Source organism: Argiope bruennichi, chromosome 4, assembly GCF_947563725.1.
Source record: "Argiope bruennichi chromosome 4, qqArgBrue1.1, whole genome shotgun sequence".
NCBI lineage: Eukaryota > Metazoa > Arthropoda > Arachnida > Araneae > Araneidae > Argiope > Argiope bruennichi.
In genome coordinates, this window is record NC_079154.1 from 51365012 (window position 1) to 51387463 (window position 22452).

A 22452-nucleotide genomic window follows, 5' to 3' on the forward strand; every position below is an offset into this window, starting at 1 on the left:
TTAAAATAAAGTAAATAATATTACGTAATTGTCGACTCCACCTAATTCATTATTCATTCAAACCAGTCAAACTTTGTAATTAATTATGTTTTATTCAAAGGTCAATCGTGTAGAAAGATTTAATAAATTTATGTAATTAAGTAATTATGCAGCAACTGAAATAAAGAATTTGGTTTTAGAGATATTTTTGGAGAGCAATTTTATGATAATACATACTAATAATACGTTTGGTAAATATAATGAGTTTCATTTTTTGATTAAATAAAAAAATAACTCACTAGCAGTAAACATCTCTTGATTAGCTCTTTTGGTCAGTAGAGAAATTTTTTGTCTTCTAATAATTTAACTATTATATTTGTTCAAGAATTATTTGAACTTCATTATTTCCTTGCAAATTATTGTAATAATGAATTGCGAATTATTTTAATAACTAAATATTTTCATCGTAATTAAAGAAATTAAATAATATTTATAGTTAATTTTCCATGAATTTTAATTAAATTTTTCTCAAAATTGTCAAGATAAGAAAAATGTTCTTAAATAAATAATTTAGCTATTAAGTAAGTTAAAAATCTATTGAAATGTGAAACTAAATTTACCAGTTATTTTTACAGAGAGAACCTTAGAATTGTATTGCCCAGGGCCTCAAAATGCGTAAATCCGGCAGGAAATACAAATTAACGAAGCAAACATTCTTGATCCGGGATTTTACCATTATGTTGAATTTTCAAAATCATCAATTGTTTTCCTTTTCAAAGAGAATATCAATTTCATCGCAGTAAAATTTTGATTCCATAAATTTAATTGCTTTATAAGCTTTCTTTTTTCACGAGGAAATAATATTTATATCCGTTTGAAGTGTAATTGACTTTATTTTCTCGAATGATGTTTATTTAAAAAAATATTTACCTTAATAATTATTATATATTTAACCTTAGAAAAATCGCATATTAATTTAAAATCTATATTTTAATCACATTGTATCAGAGATGAGAATTTTTTTATATTCTATGAAGATATTAGCTTTTATAAAATCTTTATTATCATTTTTTAAGCAAAAAAAAGTCATTATTTGTCTGAATCAGTAAAATTGATGATAGAGTATCGTTCGGAATTTTTTTTTCAATTGAATAAAATGATTGCATATTGTTTCACGAATGCTTCTAAATAAAGTTAAAAAATGTTTAAATTCTATAAAAACTTTATAAAATAGCATCTAAATTATTATATATAATATTTAAATTCAACATATATTTTATATGTTTTCAATTTTTATATATTTTTTACTTTTTCGTATTATTAGATATTTATCTTCAGATTCTTATAAAAGATAATATAACAAACTGAAGCTGATTTTGCAAACATATTCAAATGAATATATGCCATGAACAAGCATTTCTTTAAATTAGCCTTTTGTGATGTTGTGAGCAAATATCCAGTTATTTTAAATTCCGTTTATTAAAATGTGTTTTAAAATGAAGACTCCATCAACACGTTAAGCGTGACACCGATATTGTCTTCCTTTTCGTTTGACCTGTACCGATGTTCACAATGTTAAGATTCATCTTACACAGGAGATGTGTTTTAAAGAAACCCATAAATTTTTTTTAATTAGGTGCGATAATTAATTTCTTAATAGAATGTTTTTATATCGTAGATTATATAGTCACGAATTGTACGGAGAATTTAGTGTTATTCATAGGTTGAGTTTAACGTGTTAAAAGAAATATATATGTTATGATATTTTAATTCTAATTTCAATTTAATTAATTTCCAAGATTTTATCTTAATTTAGCCCATAGTAACTTCATTCTAAAATATTCTCTTATTTCGCGATCCAATTCCACTTTCTCTACGTAATTAATTCAGGAGAGCTTTGTAAAATTGCTGAATCGGCTAAAAGCCTAACTTTCCCATACTCCGCGTGAAGAGACAAAATACCGCTGACGAGACAAATTCTTTTTTAAAAGATCCCTGTGTTTCCCCTGCCCTCTAGCAAAAATCCCTATCGAAATCTTAATAATATATTAGCACTGTAAAGAAATATTTTCCCTATCAAAATCTCAGGTTATATAAGACCAGGGAAAAAATGTCCAAGAGCTTTTTCCTCATTCCTTTCTGTGTCGTTCTGTGTACTTATCGCTTGTACATATGCCTGCTTCTTCAAAATGAAATAAAACGACGTCACGAAATCAAAAGTATCTTCACTGTCTTCAAACTGCATTCTGCTTCACATAAAATAATGCTTACATATATAAACTTTAAAGTTAAAAAAGAGCGAGTTAAAATTAGTTAACAAATTACAGAAAAAATCATTATATCTATAATTATTTATAAAAATAAATTGTATAATGATAAAATTTTTATATTTATTATCATTCATCATTTTTTGATTAGTAAATTTTCTAAATATTTTTCAAACTTTTCGTTTCAACGCTTTCACATTACTTTTTAAACTCTTTGCTTATATAATTCTGCAATTACAGATCTCCCATAGGTCCGAATTATTCAATAGGAAAAGTAGGCAATTGTTCAAAGACCTTTAAACTTTAGTGAGCTCCGAGCTCTTGAGAATTATTAGCGATATTTCAGAAATTTCATTTTCTAGTTTCATTTAATTATAAAAGCTGTTCAATCGAATTTATTCAAGTTGTAATTATTATTTTAATTAATTTTGAAACATTATTCAAATAATATTCTAAATATGTATAATTACCCATTCGCATGTTTTAGATTACGCTATTTTATAATTGTAAAAAAAAATGAAGCCTTATAATTTTAAAAGATATTTTATCCTATTATAAAATATTTTTAGATTGCATCAAGAAAACTTTTGTATTATTATTATTATTATTGACTGTTTCGTATAAATTTTAGAAGCACATTTTTTTATATGCGATATACTGAAGTTAACGTTTTAGAAAGTGATCTGCATTTAAGAGCGTTTTGCTATTGATACTTGTCATTATTTTTAGTTAAAACTACTTATATAAACATTAAAATCGATGAGAAATATTTGTTTTTGAAAGTTTGGAGGGGAATGCGGGGCCCGCGATTTACATTGCGTCAAGGGCCCTATAAAGCATAAACCGGTACCGATCTTTTACGCAATGTAGTCTTCCAAATTTTAATTACAAATAAAGTCAATCAAAATTGACATTACACATTGGCATTGTTTCTGTCTCATCTCCCCCCCCCCAAAAAAAATGAAAAAAACATATTCCTATTTTAAGAAAATTTCGAATACAATATTTTGATGTAACATACTAGCATATAAGATGACAATTACAGAAAGCATAAATGTTTCAACTCAGAATCCATCAGTGGTTTAGAATCGGTAACCATTAATATCATTTTACTATATTCCGCATATGAGAAATGGATAAATGAATGTCTTATTTATAAAAAACACAAACGACAGTTATTATTAATACAATGTATACTTACGCGCTTGAAAAGAATCCGACTTCGTTCATCCATTGATAATGAATGACACAGAGAACTTAATTGGTGGTTTCTCGCAAAGCATTGCCATTGAAACGGAAGCAATATTTTTATTAGCGCCGCTGTTTTGAAGGCTACTCAGCATATTCAAGGTTCAAAGACACTATTTGATTTGCAGAAGTTCTAGAAGCATCTCCGGACTTTTTCTTTTATATTTTTTTTTTATCTGATATAATGCATTTGTCATGTATTTTTCCTCTGAAGATTTGAATTTTTGTATGACTGGATTTTTATTTATCAATATAACTAAAATATACAAATTTTTAATTTTTTTTGTTGCTGTTAATGTGTTTTCTTAGAATATATATATATATTCATTTTGTGCATACACATTAATCAGAAATAAAGAATTAGTGGGAAATTCTTTTCTAGAAAAAAATTATTCCAAATTTATACTAATTCTAAATGAAATATTATTTTGGCTCTTTTTTTCTTTCTCTTATACGTAGCATAGAGAAAGTATAGTAATCGCCAAAAAATTCGAATTCGAGATTTTCACGAATCTCCACTTTCTCCCTGAATTCGAAAAACACATTCTTGGATTTTCACGAATCTCCACTTTCTTCCTGAATTCGAAAAACACATTCTTGGAAAATATCCGCCTACCTGTCCGTCTATGACAAAGATAACTAAAAAACGCTTTGAGCTGGACGGTTGAAATTTGGTATATAGTCTTTACACTAAATTTGCAAATTTCTATCAAATTGTAAATAAAATCCGACCAGAGGAAGTCCATCCGTCCAGCTGTTTGATTATAATTTAATACAATAACAACAAAAAGGAGAGAGCTATATAGATAAGATTCGGTACATTGATTTAACACTTATAGTGTAGATACCTGTCAACGTTTGAGCCAAAACTAACAATGGGTTGATTGTCTGTCGGTCTGTAATTTCAAAAGCACGTAAAAGCGATAATTCGAAAACGCAATGATTTAAATTTATCAAATTAGGCATGACTACAAGAGCAATTTTGTGTCAATTTTTTTTCAATAGATTAAGAAAAACGTGTCTAAAGTCAAATTTGATTTTCGTGTATTATTAACCGTATGCGTGAGATTAATCGCCAAAAAACTCGCCAAGGATGACACGATAGATTCAGTATACGCTAACAGTTAATATTTCGAAATTATTGTACTCCAGTGTCATGCAAGGCTTTCTCTGGCATTTCAAGTTTATTAGTGAGTATGCGAGAAAGTTTTGGGGAGACCACATCCGCTAGTTACTTTCTTTTATACGATACAAAGAGAAAGTGTTTTAATAATTTTAAAAAAAAAATCGAACACAAAATTTTGATGGATCTCTATATTTCAGGCTCTCATGCGTAAAAAACATTTGAGGAATTATATGCATCTGTTTATCTGTTTGTGTGTGAACGTAGTAACTGAAGAACGATTTGAACGAGACAGATAAAATTTGATTTATAGTCTTTACATCAAATTTTCATATTTCTGTCAAATTTTAAACAAAATCCATTCAGAGGAAATATTGTCTGTTTGGCTATTCGTATATATGTTAACAAGATAATTGCTAAACGAAAAGAGCTAGATGTATGAAATTTGGCTGGCAGATTTGCCATCTGAAGTATAAATACCTCCAGTCAAAATAACTCAATAAACGCAGTGACTTAGATGAATTAAATTGACTACTACTGCAATTCCGTATCAAGTTTTGGTTTGAAGCGGCCAAACAAATGCTTCCAAAATACGCATTCAGTTTCCTCCTGCGTGTGCAAAAACTGCTTCCCGGCGATTAATCGCTAAAGATTGGGCACTAATAGGTTCTTTTTTAATATAGTTTTTTAGTGTTACACGGCTAATAATGTATTGGCATATTTATCAGAGAATATGCGAGAAAATTTCAGGGAGATCCCACCGCCTTGCTTTACATGTTACCTATATAATTTGCATTATTTTAAAAAGATGATAAAATATATTTTATTTAAAAAGTTAGCTTACTAAAAAGTTTCCATTTGAAATTTAAATGCACAAAGTGGTCTATTTTAATGAATAACGACAGTTCAGTATTTTAATTCTTTTGGCTATTATTAACTTCCATTATATGAGCGTTATTTATCTTTTTAATGAAGCATATTTTTATAAAGTCGAAGTGTCATCGATAACAGATCCAAAATTACTGCTTTATGCGATTTAATTTTGGATCACTCTGCAAAATAAAATATAAAGAATTAAATCGCCTTTTTTATTTACGTGGGAATAGGATTATCGAAATAAAATCGAAGTTGAGGTTTTAAGACATCACTGATGTTTGGCTTTTTGAAAAGTTTTGTTCACAGTTCTAAAATTCTATCAAAAAATATCCGACTTGATCATTCTTTTTGAGCGCAGTGGCTGGTTTAAGCAATCTTGTTTGCGAAAAATCTTGAGCATTTTACACACTTACACATTAAATGTCGAAATCATATAATGCTCATAGCAACGGAAAGCTTAATATAAATGATAAAATTATCAGATGCGTTGCATCAGCATTTAGTATCAACAAAACATTATAAATAAAACTTCTTTAACCCTCTGGGTGGTTTCATTTTACGTGTGAAACTTCTAAAAAGCGAGAGACACCAGACTAGTAATGTATCATAAAAGCGCATCGGTTTTCCAAACGAGATGCACTAAAAGCGTTAGCCGAATTTTTGCTTTCCCCCAAACGTCATGTGGGGTCAAGAGTCCCTAAAGATAGGAACAAGTTACCGCTCATTCAAGTCAAATTTTATTGCTTTCCTTTATTTTGTACGGCTACAAAAATCAGAGGGTTTCTAAGAATAGTGAATGGGAAGACTTCTGTTTCTTTTTAACCCCGATCGCTGAAATAACACTTTGCGAATCGTTGTACAGCAGAATCGTTGAACAAAAATTTCATTATATATTCGATCTCATTTCATTATATATATATATATATATATATATATATATATATATATATATATATATATAAAGAGAGCAGTCAATGTAGGATAAAATTTTCTTCATATTTCCTTATTATTCTTTTAAATAAATCATTGTAATATTTTTGTATCGAGCAATAACATTTGCAACGCGGTAGCATATGTCTAAAATTAGAACTAATCATAAATAGTTCTGTTAATCTGAAATATATAAATAACAATAAAGAGCTCATGTATTATATTTTAGAAGAAATGGCACCTAGGCCTGGATAACTATACCTAGGTATTAGTTATCCAGGCCCTGAAACATCTCGTAGCAGTTTTATCAGAATTCAATATTGTTTATAATCATTATTTTTTATTGAAAAATAATGACATCTTCGTTTTTAAATGATTCAAAATAATGAAATATACAATTTAAAACCTTATAAATTGTGCCAGTGTAAATGCACATCAAATGTTTTTATTTAGAATTTATTTTTGAAGTTGTATACTGTTCTATTGATTTTAAAGAGTTAGTGAAATTTAAAACAATCAACATTTATTTCTATTTTTTCCCTCATCTATTTCCACCATTTTGTGTTCACATTCAATGAAATTGTCATTTTCAAAAACATTCAAAGGCAGCTAAAACAAACAAACAATTCTTTTAAGATATTATGCAGGAGTATATTATTACTCATAATTTCAATACGTTTATAATGTTTAAAATTTTCTTTTAAAAAATACAATTTACATAAATATTCTTTTTTCTAATTTTCGTCTAATCTGAAAAACTAGTTTGATACTTTTCATTCAAGCAGTTTTAAACTTATTAATTCAAGATATCTCCTACTGTACGATATTTAAAAATTGCACGTATCACACACCTGGTTTTTGCAAATTTATCACCAAAATTTGATGTAAAAAATTTATTCGCAAGTTTCAGAAATTCTATATTCATATATTTTCCAGCACTCAGAGAAACGGAATTATAAAGAAATGCTGAAAGAAAACAAATAGTATCCACCCACAATATCGTCCACAGACGTTTATTATTATTATTATTATTATTATTTTGAAATTGGGAAATCATAGAGAGCAAGCGATCATCGATGACATATCTAATGGACAAAAGTTTTAATATGAAATAAAAATTGGCAGAATCGGTTGGAGCAGCTTAAGCACCGAAAGGTTTTGGAAATAATTTTAAATTGCCGCCATGTGACGAATCTAGTAAATATATAGCGAAGATATATATATATATATATATATATATATATATATATATATATATATAATATTTTTCTTGAAGGAAGGTGATGAGGGACATGCGATCTTTTATGATGTATCTATGCTTATAAGCTCTCATATAAAGCAAAGATTAATGAAATTGGTCTTGTGGTTGAAGTTGGCGCTGATTGGAATTATATATATACATGGATGAAATTTTGAAATCATTCGGAAATCTAGTTATTAGCGGATTTGAAAGTATCCAAGGTTTGTAACATAGTCAGTGGACTTTTATATATTTATTTATTTAAAGTAAATGTCTACCACAGAAAAAAAATCCGATTAAATAGAATTTTATACAAAAGGAACATTTAAAAAAAAATTCTTTTATCACCGAACTATGAAAATATTGTAATGTGGACTGGGAATTTAAAAGTTAAACACATTTGACATTCTAAAAGCAATAAACACTGGATTTTAAATGTATTAAGAAACATGCATGGAAACTAAATGCAACTTTTAAAAACATTAAAAAGCAGATTAAGAATTAAAAATGTATAATATTTAAAAGTAATAACGTAGATTAAAAAATTCAGCCTTTTTTAGAAACTTGTTAAAATGTTTGCAACATTTGCATAACAAGTATTTATTTATATAATTGACTTAAAAAACAAACAATTGTTTCTCAAATTTCAGATTAATACAGCATACTGGATATGGCTTATCCCTTTTTTTTCAACCATTTAAATCCCTTTATTAACCTTTTTTGATCTCCTCTCAATTCAATAGCTAGGGTTAAAAAGGCAGAGCATGTACCCTTGGAATCATTCCATGCAAAGCATTTGGGATAACTTTTAAAATCTTTCTGTCTCGTACGGCAACGTATTGCAATTTTCATAAATTAATTGCAATTAACTTAAATGCAATCTTATCTCAAATATTAGATGAAACTTTCTGATGGGAAATCTATCTGACCGTGAATGCGTGAGCATGATACCCCAAAACAAAAGCGACTAGATCAGTTAAATGTATCATGCAATTTTATCTAAATGTAGATTTATATTAATTTTTCAAATATAATTTGTAAAAGGATTAATTATCCATAAGTCTGTCTATTCGTGAGTGTTTGATTAATCATTTAAAATTACAAAAAATAGATAAATGAAATTTGGTTCTTTGCTTTGACATCATTATTACAAATATGTATCGAATTTTTGCTCCAATCTAAAAGGATAGGAAGACGTACCTAATTTATACTTGATTCTATTCTAAAGAAATGCGGATACCGCTGCACTCATAAGCATATGCATAGGAGAAAGTAAAGAGGTAAATAATAGCATTGATCTTTACCTTGATTTCAAATCCTTAGATTGCTTTTAATAATAATAATAATAAAGTATTGATAAAATTTGTTTTCCAGTTTGGACCCCGCAACTTTTAAGGTTGATCCTGCCCCAATTTGTGCAGTTTATGAAATTTTGTTCCATAAGTAACACTCCCATAACAAAATCTGAGTGAAGTAATGTATAATCCTTTATTTTACACGAGTAAATAACAGGTTGTGATTTCAGGGCATAACTATGAATGTTACACTTTTAAATATTCAAAAATAATTTATTGTCCGTGCACCATTGAAGCATTTATCTGCATTATTTTGCATTAGAACGTCCTTAAAAACATGTAATTAAAAATCTTGCTGCACTTTGCACAAGATTCATCAAAAGCTATCTCATTTATCCACTCAGATTTTAGGCTTTAATGAAAAATTGTCATTAGCATATTAACAAAAAAAAAAAAAAAAAAAAAATGCTTTAAAGTACTGTAAAATAAATATAGAATTTTTGAAATTCCTATTTTTTTTTAGATTTTATAAATCTATTACTTTATCTAAGAAATATATCTTCTTTGATAAATTATTGAAAAAAAAATCTTAAGATAATTTGCTGTGTTAAAGACTTTTACGATGTTATCAGTCTCTTAATGTTCCTAACAAAATTATTCAAACATTTGATTCAATTTATTTTGCTATTTGTTTTCATCGACATCAAGGTATAAATACTAGTAACTAATCATTAACAACTAAACTAATATTAATAACTAACTAAATATTAAAAACTAAACTAATATTAATATCTTTCAGAATAGAAATAATTTTTTAAAAGATCTTTTTGTTGTTTCTTTTACGACTTTGAAAGAAATTATTTTATTCAGTTCGTTAAGGAACTTTAAAAAGGAGTCGCATTATAAAAATTCGGACACACAATTCGATATTTTTATACGATGTAAATCTGAAAAGAGAAACAATATAATAATATCCTTTATTATATTTTTGAAATTTACGACTGTTTTAAAACACAAAATTCAGTTTATCTATTTACTTTGAACGAAGAAAAATAATTGGAGGTAGAGATTAGTGTAAAAAATATAAATTTGCATTATAAAAATAGTTGAACTAAGAATGAGAAATATATTTAATGTATTAACTATATATATAGGGCGATTTTTCAAATATATACGTCCGAGTTCCTAATAATTAAATGCGATGTTTAATCATAAGTGAGGATAAAACTGTATTTTGAAAAATACTTTAATGGAACTTTAAAACAACATTTCGATCAAATAAGCTATATCAAAGAAATACTATTGAAGCCAAATGCAATTTAAATCTAAGTCCACATAGAGCATTAAGGGACACACATTTGGGGAAAAATTCATGTTCCTCTTTTCTTGAACGAGCTTTCGTTCCTCCCTAACGCCGACACCAGCACAATGCCCTATGCCTACAGCAATCTTCGGGCCCTCAGATCCAGCGACATCCATAAATGGCCATAAAACTTCATTGTGTTGTCTCCCCTCCAATTCATCAAGATGTCGAAACTTGTAGGGGGAAAGAAATACGTTAAAATACGTCGACACCATTTTCGGTTCAGTATGACCCCTACGTGATTTTCCGTGCAGAACCAATTTGCATCGTTCGTTACCCTACGTTAAAATGCGTGCAGTGCACTTTAAAGACATCTATGGGGCTACGTCGAAATACGTGTGGAACCCTTAGAGGGTTAATTACTAAAATGCTGGGAAATCAGATTCTTTTAGTACATAAAATTGATATGGAACTAGGCAAATTTATTTGCGTGACAAAATAACGCTCGCAGTTGTAAGAAAAGAATTTTGACAAAAACTCATATTTACAAAAACCGAGTTCGGAAAGAATTTCTTTAAATTATCGTTTGCATTTTTGCAAGAAATTGTTGAGTTGTTTAAATTAAATCGTGTAAGCGACAAAATGTTCCAAAAAATCCGGGACAATTATATAATTCGAATATCTATTCTCTATTCTCTTTCAAATATCTGTATCATATCTAAAAATAATCTGATCGCTTTCTTACTGTCTACCAGCATTTAATGTAAGATTTTTGTTCCTTTTTCATTAGAAAATCTTTTCATGGTATAATTAGAATAATTGTGATATGAATTTATTTTCTAATTAAATTAAATCTAAATTTCTTCTTAATACCTGGATTAGAATTAAATAGCCATGAACATTTTACATTTGCTATAATAAAACAACAGAAAATCTAATTGTTTGCAATAATTAACACAATTAAAAGATATAATATATTCATGCCTATTTTTTTATTTCTTGATTGATTAATTTTTAAAATCCTAAATTATTCAGAAGTAATAAAAAGTACTTATATTATTAATTATTCAGAAATTATTATTAATGTTATTAAAATCGTAAATTATTCAAAAATAAAGATTAATTTTCAAAGAACTACCTTGGGTTACCACTGTGACCTGGAAACAGACTTTTGACCTTAAGACAAGACGATTACGGATTCAAGACAAAGAGATTTATTTACACTAAAGATTCATTGGAATTAAATGTCCTTCCGCCAGTAAGAAGCGGAAGTTCACAGAGGAAGTACCAGCTAAGTTGTTGCCCCTTTATCTGACAACGGTTGAACCTGAAATAGCCGTTTCGCAACATCAGAACAAGATATTAAACTAAACTAAATATAAAGAAATATTCTAGCTATCGATTTATTTATATAGAAATGTCATCACAGCAAGTGTAAAACGGAAGTTCAACCTTTTTTTTTTTTTTTTTTTAACGATGCAAACCGTCTCCGCCATTTTGGCGAATGGAGATCTTATGTCTTTTGGAGCTTGGCGAAATCTTGGCATCTTAAATAATGGTGCCTGACGATCTTGGTGTAATCTGAAAGTCATCAGTTAAATCTGGGGTCATAAAGTAAACAAAGTTTTCTATCTTACATTTGAGGATCGCAGGTTCCATAGAAGATAAATTTCATGCATTGGTTAGGTTTAGTTATATTTATGTTCTTTTCAAATCAACATCATCTACAAGGACTATTTGGGGATGGGCCTCATCCAAAAATAACCCTTCAGACCCTTGGCGTCGAACTCGTGCGATGAATTCTAATTTAATCACAATATTAAAAAAAATTACAAATTGTGCATTAAATTAAATTTAAAATATATATATATATAAATTAAAAGAAAAAATGTATAGGCATAAAACATATTTAAAAAGTATCTTTTTTATTTAAAATAATGAAAAACCATTTTTGAGAGTTAATAGTTTTGGAAGATATGATCATTTATTTTCATAACTAAATCAGCGACTACCCATTTGATAACGGTTAGGCTATTTTCGTGCTCGATTAAAAAGTTTCTGTTTGACGCTTGTTTCTAGATTTCTTCATCGCCTTGTTTACTCTGACTAAATATAGTTTTTGATGAGACGGCGAGCCTTCCCCATAGCATTTCTAATAATAGTTTGCATTTCCATTAAACTGGCGAAATGTCTAATCAAGTACAGCAGTAAAAATATTCAATGTAACAATCTAAAACATTCATATAATGATTTGCTTACATACTATGACTGTTGCCATTCGGTAATAAGTAATAAGAGCGATTTCTATGATATATTAGCGTTTTATATACATAGATAGCATGCAAATATATCAAGAATTATATATTTTTCCAAAGAATTATTTAAAAATAAGTCTAAAACTATATTAATGTTGTTGTTGTTGAAAAGTAAATTAATAAACTCATTTTCACATTTAAATACAAAAAAAAAAGAATTTTTCTAGCTTTCCTTATATGAAGTATAAAGTCTAAAAACCAAAGATAAGATGTCATCAATTATTTAAATTTCTATAACAAATTTTTCTATGCAGAACCAACTTGTGCAAAAATCAATAAGCTAGGAGAATTCTTAGACCGTGAAATGACATCGAAGACAAGTAAACAACAAGGTCATTATTAAAGCTAAGTCATTGTGCAAATAATAACGAATTTTATTTACAGTTCTAACAAATAAATATAAAGCAATTTAATAAAAAGTCAGAATAATTTAATATTAAAAAAATAAGAGGATTCATAAAGATGAGAAGAATTCTGTTACAAAAATGAATCCTAATACCAGACAAAATACTTCTCGCATTTTAATATAAAGTCTGCGAACTTTTTAAATAGTAAACTCTATTTCTGTGTATTTATGACTTCTTTACGCAAAAGGTTTTGTTCGCTTGCCGTTCTTCGAAGCAACATTTCGGCACCGTTCAAGACACAGTTGATGAAGGCAAGAACAAAGGCCATCACTCCAACCCAAAAGAAGGTTTCTCGTCCACCTAAGATCCGGAATCCATAGCCACCAAGCAGACATCCGGCTGCAACACCTAGTTTTATAAACATAAAGCAATAAAAAATAACCCAAGTGAGCGGTATAGAAATCATAACTGCTAATAAACGAAGAAATAATTTTTATTATATATATAAGAAAATCGAAATTTCTAATGGTAAAACATTAGTTGGTATCTACGATAAAAGGGATGAATTCAACATTAAAATAATTAAGCTTAGTAATTACCATTCTAATCTAAACTCTAAAATTTTCAAAAATTTAATTTTCTCACAATTTAATAGGATTAAAAAAATTTGTAATAACAAAATTTCTTATATTGAAGCAACAAATAATCTCATTAAAAACTTAACTACTAATGAATTTCCTAGAAACTATTGCAATATAGAAGTTCCTATAAGAGAAAAAAAATGACTTCATACTAATCTTTTGGCAGGCCTAAAAATAGATTTTCGGTTACATGTCAACTAACTCAATAGATGGCGCTGTTTATTGCTTTGAATGACGTGGCGTTTTAATGCAGAAGGACCCGGGAAACGTGATAAAAGCCTTTTTTATAAAGATTCTACCTGCTACTGGTATGTTCTTTCCTTTTTGTTTCTATAATTGGTTGTGAGTGTTCTTTTATAGTTTATATTATGTTATTATAATTTTCGCTTAAATTGGAGATTGTAAATTGTCGTTTTATTTCTGTAAAAAATGGTTTATCACTAAGGTCCCGATTTCAGGGGATTTTCGGGTCACGAGGGGTCAATATTGTTGGACAAAGTCAGACCCCTCACAGAAAAAAATCCCTTGTTTGAATCCCTGCCTGAGGGTGACCCTTGAGAATGTCTTTAGGCTGGATTCTTAATTTCTTCCTTTTTGATTCTATATTTTTCTTTTCGCTAATATTGACTTGGTATTTTTACTAATTTAGTAATTATATATATATATATATATATATATATATATATAAGATTTGGGATTTTTAATTTTTCTTTCATTCGGAATTTCTGAAACTTTAATTTATTATTCGCCTCGATTTTGAATCAGAACGCATGTATCAATTATATATTGTTATTAGAAATTAATTTTATAAGCTGTATACAATTAATTAAATTAATACAATTAAGCAAAAGGTAGTACATATTCGAACATTGATGGTTTCAAACTCGGATATATCTGTTTTATAATAATGCGAGTGCAGTCAAAATAAGGGGTGGGGTCAAAATAAGCCATTTCAAGGCCATATTGGAAATTTTTTTAACGATAAATAGTTGAATTTCTGGTTAATTTACAAAAAAAGAAAATACTTTTTATCTCATTAACCATTCTCTTAGTAATAATAATTCTTAAAGCATAATTTAATAGTATTTCAAATTTTGTCGATAATTCGTCCGAAAAAAAAAATCAATGAAATTCGGAATCTAGGAAAACCGAGGCAATTCTTCCATGTGATTCAAGGTAAATTCCAGGAATTATTCATTTTAGACATACCACAATATTAGGAAAAGCATATATTATAGAGAATAAATATAATGTTCAGTACTAAAAACAATAAAAAAAATGAACTTAAAATATATAAAAGAATAATGTAAAAGTAATTTCCCTTTTCTTCAGTGATTATCTCTGGTTTAATAAGTGTAAATGGCGCCCGTTACATGGTACCATCCCTCCTTTTATCTTATTTGGCTTTAAAAAATGAACATAACCTCATTGAAATTTTTTCTCAATGTCACCCTCTTAAATTGGTGTCAGTAGCATTTATCCTCCTTTGCTCCCATTCAGTATACTATTCAAAGAAAAACCTTCCATAAAGACCTTAGATATCAAGATGCTATGTGGAGTTGCCTCAATCAGCAAAGAAAAAAAAACCAACATCACATTGAGCAGGGAAACGAAAATTTATAGAGAAGTTATTTGAACATGTGAACGAGATCGGAGATAATCGATAAAAACCAAGATAATTTTTTAAAGAGAAAAATAGAGACAGAAACCGAAACCGACATAACTGAAGTCTATGAACACCGAGATATTTACTGCACTTATTTAATATTTACAGTGCTAAGAGGTGTTATCTATATCAAAATGGTCTATCGATTGTTCTAAGCTATTTATTAGTAACTAAACAAATTCTATAACTTAGTCCTTTCCCCATCCCCTCCCAAAAAAATGATGCCTTTTATAATTTAAGAAACATCATGAAACTAGAAAGATAAGTAATTTTGTAAAATCGTCTAATAAAGCATAAATGTATTTTTAAAAATTATATATTACTTATTTGAAAACTGGACTCGGTAAAATTGAAACTTACCTAATCCTTCATACACTCCGCTGGCCAAACCTTGTATAGTTGCTTCTGTTCCTTCAGGCGCGATTATTTTAGCATAAGCTGCCATCGCGGCATACAAACTGCCGTGGCAAGGCCCTTGCAAAGCTTCAATAAGAAGACACCACCATGGATTTACTATATAAGAATAACTGAAGAATCTTACCCCATAAGCTGCAAAAGACACTATGAAAGTGTTCATGTGTCCAATTTTTAAAATGATCCATCCAGATAAAAAGAAGAATGGTAATTCACCAAGAAAACACAAAACTGCTGAAGCGCATCCTAAAACGAACTGACTTGCATGGAGATCTCTCAAGTATAAAAATATATAATAACTGGCGATGCCTCTGTAAAGTCCTGTGAAGAAAGCTAGACACATGAAGAGTATAATTCTGGGTTTAATTATAAGACTACTGACATCTCTAAAAATATTTTTTGAAGTTCTGGCATCTGCAAGCTGCAGCTTAGGTATCACAAGCAAATCTATTACAAAAAGACCAACTGACATATAAAAACCAGCTGAATAGTTATATTTACTTGATGAACCAGTCACTAGTTGATTTAAGTATCCAGCTAACAAAGCAAAGGCGCCCCAACCGATCGTTCCCCATAATCGCTGCTTGCCATACATTTCAGTTTTTTCCCCAAGAGCATTAAAGCAAGCAGCATCCGAGAGGGACGCAAGGGATCCCATGCAGATATACATAACAAATGCCAAAATACTAATAGCACACAGCTGCAGAAGAGGATTCTCAGGTGTCTTTCCACCTTCATTTGAATCTTTCAATTCTTCGCACCTACCTATCGTAGTATTATAACACTCTTTTATTTGATCAATGCAGTCAGATATACCATTGGAATATTCTGCATCCCATAAATGCTCATCTATTAGAGTTTCTGAGAATGCGGTATCATCGCAAGTTGAATTATTAGAATCACAGCGATAGCATTTCGAGACACAGAGATTATTACAAAGGGATGTATTTCTTCTACAACTATCTACATCAAATTGAAGAATGTAGGAATTATTTTGATAGCAAATCAAAGAATTATTTGTGATTGTTGAAGTTGCTTCTGGAATGAAATTTATTCCTAAGTCTGCAGAGATATTCATGAGGACGAGACACACAAGCACCAGTTTCAGTTTTCCGAAGTGGTCTGCCAGACCGCCAAGCAGTGGCCTGGAGACGACGGTCAGAGAGGACATGGCAGCGAAGATTATTCCTATGGCATCTGCTGTGATTCCTAATTGCTGGGCATACACTGACAGGAAAGCAATCACTCCTGCCAAAGCTGTAGTTAAGAAACAAAACATTTCATAGACATTCCAATTATTTATTATATGAATGCATTGAAAATCTAAATTATTGTAAGACTGCAATTTGTTGTGTATGTGTGAATTCATGAAATTGTATATAAGTGGGGTACAACTTTTTGTATTAGTTTTAACCTTTAATTTCTTGTCATTCTCCCCCCCCCCTGCTTTTTGCTGTTGTCTCTTTTCAATAAATTCTATAATTTTGAATGATAAATTATGAAAATAACTTTAGTAATATTTATATGCAATACCCAATTATTAAATGAGACATTTTATTATATTAATAAAATGCATCTATACTGATATCGGCCCCAATAATATTTTTTTTCGATTTTTTTTCTCCTTTTTATTTCATTATTCCCCATTGTGTTATTTTTGGGATAATTAATGAATGCACGTACATAGTTTGAAAGTTATTGTTTCATATATCAAGTTTGCACTGAAATGTATAGAGTGAGTAAAAATATTTTACAGAAATTTTAAAGAGCACGTAAAAGTATCCATTTTTTTAAAGTAATATTTATTATACATTTCCCTTTGCAACCCAATAAAAACAATTACTGTAATATTGCATGAGCGAAACATACAAAACAGCATTTGAGTGATGCAAGTGAGATGCAACATATTTTTGCAAGGATAAAATAATGCATGTTTCAGTAATATAAACAATATTACATTGTTAATAATTTAATACAGTAACGGTGTTTATAGCAAATGTATGCTTGAAGCAAATATTCAGGACAAATGTTATCCATAGCAGTACAAGTTTCGTCACTGCTAAGAGTGGATAATTCAGTGGTTTCAAAAATGGCATACAGCCAGCGAATCGGGAAATTTTTTCAATGCCTCTCTTAACGATGCATAATAGTTTCTGAAACCAGATTCTTCATGGATCCATACAGGCAGATATCGCTGGGTCATCCCTTTACATCGAAATAACACGAACTATCTGAAATAAGTTAGTGTTCTGTAGTATTGAATGTGACACAGTGAATGCTTGTTGGAACATACAGCACATCATACAGTAACTTTCAGAACGCTTACGCTAAAAATACCCTATGTGTCCTACAGTCGATATTCTTTAAGAGCAAGTATTGTTCAAGAAAATTATCTCATACATTGCTATCCAAACATTGAAGACAAATATTGAAATAATATAATGCCGAATGCTTATAACGTATGATTTACCAACTGCCAATTCGGCATATTAATTACAATCCCCCTTGAAATAGGACTAAAATATTAACCATCCTTTACAATGTACTTGCAGTGCGGCTTCTTTAACGATCGAATGTCTGCTTGTAACTACATGTTTCTTTAAAAATGATTCGTCTTCATATGCTTGAACTCTTTTAAAAATTTAACAATTTTTGTCCCAATGTTTTGAAAATTCACTTTCCATGAATTGAAAATGAATTAAGAATAGACTGTAAATACACATGTTAAATTACAAGGGGTGTTCTAATGAAAAGGTACGAAACGACACTGTGGGTATAAATGAAGTCTTTATTCAAAGTATACACCATAGGTCTGAGCACAACGATCCCATTGATTAACGAGCCGAAGGGCGCCTTAATCCCAGAATTCCTGTGGCCGTCACAAGACTCAGTCCTTCACAGCGTTCCTTGAGTTCGCCGTCAAAGTTGAAGCGCTTCCCTTTCAGATGGTTTTTCAGGGGACCAAACGCATGAAAATCGCAGGGTGACATGTCCGGGTTGTAGGGTGGATGATCGAACTTCTCCCACTTGAACTTGGCCAGTTCCGCGGGTATGACCCTGGAGACGTGTGGACTCGCGTTATCATGGAGCAGAACCACATCCACCGCAAGTAGTCCCGGAAATTCAGCAAGTAGCGGACCTTGGACGGCGCTCTTTATAAGAGCCTCTGCTCTCATTTGCGCATGCTTCGATCTATGCCGGAGACTCCAATCGCATCCCTAGATGTCTCGCTACGTTCTCCTAAAGAGGCATAGGCAAATATGTTAACGGTTACGTTGTTAACGACGTTTCGTACCTTTTCATTTGAACACCCCTTGTACAAAAATATAACTTTAAAAGCATATTTTAATCTTATAAAATTCCTATAAAACGTTACTCAAGACATGCGAATTCTACTTCAACCCAAAATAACATAAATAGATCGATTTGTTTGTACATTTTTATTCAATTAATTGGAACTGTAAATTATATAGTAAGATGCTAATAAATTAATCAGGAAGCGATTGCAATAAACGAATTAATTTTATATTAATTTGACTTAGAATTCAGAGTAACTTCCGACATTGGAAAATATTCCAAATTTATAATTCTTGTATGTATCGAATTCTAAAAATAAGAAAAATAAAATTTAATTGATGCATATCTTTAATTTCATTCGTAAAAGAATGAAGTCACTGAGTTTTGATAAATCAGCATTCAAAGAATAACAGGGATGGATTAAAAGCAAGGACTAAAGATCATGAATCAATTTTTTTTTTAAATTTTTGACTCTTGCTTGAAATTACGTCAAATGAGTCTGAATCAGTAGTTCAGAAGAAAATGAAAGTTTATGAAATTGCAGAAGAATAATGGTAGCATTGATTCCTTGTTTCGGTGGCTTCCATGACTAATGTTATCAGTTTTATGGGTAGATTAAATGTCTTGAAATATTTTTTTCTTCCTCTCAAGAGTGAAATAAGGAACATAAAAGAAACTGTTTAAATTATTTCAGTTAGTTTAGAGTTTGTAAATATAAAGTAAGTTCATAAATATCATCGATAGGGAAGTATAGTCTATATACAATGTGTACTTAATTATTAAATGGAGACTTATTTCTGAGAAGCATATTTTGAGACACAGTGTTTGCGCAGAAAATAACAAAGGCTGTCCCATTTTTTTCCAAAATTCATAATTACATTGTAATATTGTCTATTATACAAAATTTTGAAGATTTTTCATTGCAAACTGCACATATTGAAGCACCACTTGTAATTGTGAAGCCCAAAATTAATTCTAATGGTATAAATTCATTCTAAACGGACTTAACAATTACATGACTAAATCTAATGATAAATAGTGAGACGATTTAATTCCTTTTCTTCTTAGCCAGTAGTTTTGTTCAGTATAGATTTTCTTCCTATTTTGTTCAGTATTAAAAATCATCTTTAAAATTTCAGGTATGCAATAGTACATAGTATAGAACAGTAAGAAAAATTGATTTTAATACACAAATTAACATCTTCTAACGCATGTGTCTCTTTATTGAAATTAATATAATCATTAGAGAGAAAATTAAAGTCTGAATATTTCCCTGCAAACTTGCTTTAAAAATTTTGAATAATTTCTACAAAGAGCATTTTAATCTTTTTTTTCTATTCTAATAAATTTATCTAAAATAACTTATTTGTTTGCGATAATGGATATTACATTTTATAACAAGCATTCTGCAATAAAAATTCAAGAAAGAGGAAATATCTATAAATAATTATTCAAAAAGGGTTATTGCAAAGAAAAATGGAATGATTTTCATTATTATTACATGTCGTTAATTTAATGCTTGATTTTTCTTATTTTAAAATTTAATAGTATTTTCTGACAACAGAAAATAATGTAATTCTTATTAAAAAACGGACTAATATCAATATATTGTATGGTTAAAATATATCATATATGTGCATTATACAGAGTGTCCACTCTAATTATGATTTAAAGGATCGAAATATAATTCCTATTGAAAAAATTATTATTATTTAAAATTATTATTTATGCAATATTATTATTAAAATTATAAAACTAAATATTTTTATTTTGTTGTTTACTTTAAGCCTTTTTTATAGACATTTATTTATATAATTTACTTTCATAATTCTGTTTTTTTTTTCTTTTCTTTTTTTAATAATTTGATTTGATTTGCGTCAAAAACTAAAAGACTGAAAAGTAAAATAAAAATGTGTTATGCCTTTTAATATTCAATTTTGTGTTTTGGATACGTTTTTATTTCATCTAAAGTTTGATGCCGTAAATGGATTTCATTTGGTTTTTGAATCTTTTTTTCTTTCTTATTACATTGTTTAGTTATTAATAGTATTTATTTAAATAAAAGTAATTGCCAAATTTTTGCTAAACGTATATATTTGGCGTAGATTTAGAAATTTTTTCATTTTTATTTATAAATATTTGTTAGATGTTGTACTCATTATATTTTTGTATATTATAATATTCATTTTATTCTGTTACATTTCAAAATAATTTTTATATTCTTTTAGGATCTTTATAATTCCTGAAATATTGAAGATATTAATATTATTCTTCAATTTCTTCACTTTTGCTAGCCTTCTAGCCTCCTTCTTTCTGAAATGTACTTCTGAACCCATTAATGCTCCAAAATCAAAAGGTTCAGTTGGCTTTCCTGGATTCTGAATGAATGAATTTAAAAAATAATCTAGACGAAGAATAGAATTATTTTGGAAATTGTTTGAGTCAAAGAATGCATTTCAAGAAAAATTTAGAAATCTAAAATTTTTACACAATCTCTGATTGAATTAGCCATATTTAATAAAATATTCTAGACGCTATAACATTTTAAACAAAGTTCTGTTCATCTGAAGTCCATATTTAACGAGTCATAAAGTTTTGAATTACATCATTTTTGACCAACCAATGGTCTCCTTAAAGAAATGTCGTGCATCGATTGGTTGATCTTTTTCGAATAGGCTAATGAAATTATCTAAAATAAATTAAAATAGCAGTATTCAAAGCTTTATAGCTCTGTCAGTTGTCATGAGAAATGTTCTAAAAAGATTTATGTATTTAAATTTTTACAACTTGAAGCAGGAAAAGATTAATTACACTGAAAGGGAAATGTATGAATTCGGTTTCTTTTCTTGTAACTTTAGGAAGCACCCATGAGAATCTCGGGCTATATGGTACGTGTATCCTTTTAACTCCATAACAAAAACGAAACAAATAAAATATCTCAAACTTTGTTTTATTTAACCTAATTTAAAATATGTAAATTATTGGATAAACTGATTTCTGTAAATTGTAATTGTACATTTTCCAAAGTATTCATATTCCACTAATTCAAGTAACCCATTCTTAATTGGAAATGGAGTTACCCCCTCATGATGATCGTCAGTTTTCACAAATCGAGGAATAATATACCTCCAACGATGTTCACTTATCAACAGATGATAAGCTAACACAATCATAAGTGTGTTGTTCCGCAAATGATAATAATCAACGAATAATGTGAGCGAATTATTCCTTTCATCCATGCAAGGATTATTAAAGAATCTAACAGTTTTGAATTATTCAGAATCGAAATTTAATTTTACAGAACAAGAAGTTAACTGGGGTTATTACAGTATCACAATTTTTCCAAAAACGTTGGTTTGAAACAAACATTTAAACCCTTTTCAGCTTTATTGTCTCAAAAAAAATGTTAAAATTTTCTATAAAAACTTTACAAGTGAAAATTTTCTAGTAAAGCAGTGTTGTTTCCTTTCAGAACTATAGATGGCAGCCTGATTGAATACGGCTACTTTTA

General features: G+C 29.1%; 1 protein-coding gene across 6 annotated transcripts in view; it reads right to left on the reverse strand.

Moving 5' to 3' along the window:
• The window catches only part of LOC129967066 (major facilitator superfamily domain-containing protein 6-like), a 63240-nt gene that overhangs the window by 16237 nt on the left and 24551 nt on the right, over positions 1–22452 (reverse strand). For 3 of the 6 annotated variants that reach the window (XM_056081718.1, XM_056081727.1, XM_056081724.1), the window contains 2 exons: positions 15591–16901; positions 12949–13331 (listed from right to left, as the gene is read on the reverse strand). The exons of 2 other annotated variants lie outside the window; for them this stretch is intronic. In XM_056081718.1, the coding sequence (XP_055937693.1) occupies positions 13135–13331; positions 15591–16901 (1508 nt within the window). In that variant the 3' untranslated portion in view covers positions 12949–13134. Of the gene's footprint in view, positions 1–11399; positions 11552–12948; positions 13332–15590; positions 16902–22452 lie in introns of those variants that run through there. One more of the 6 variants, XM_056081723.1, reaches the window with a different exon arrangement.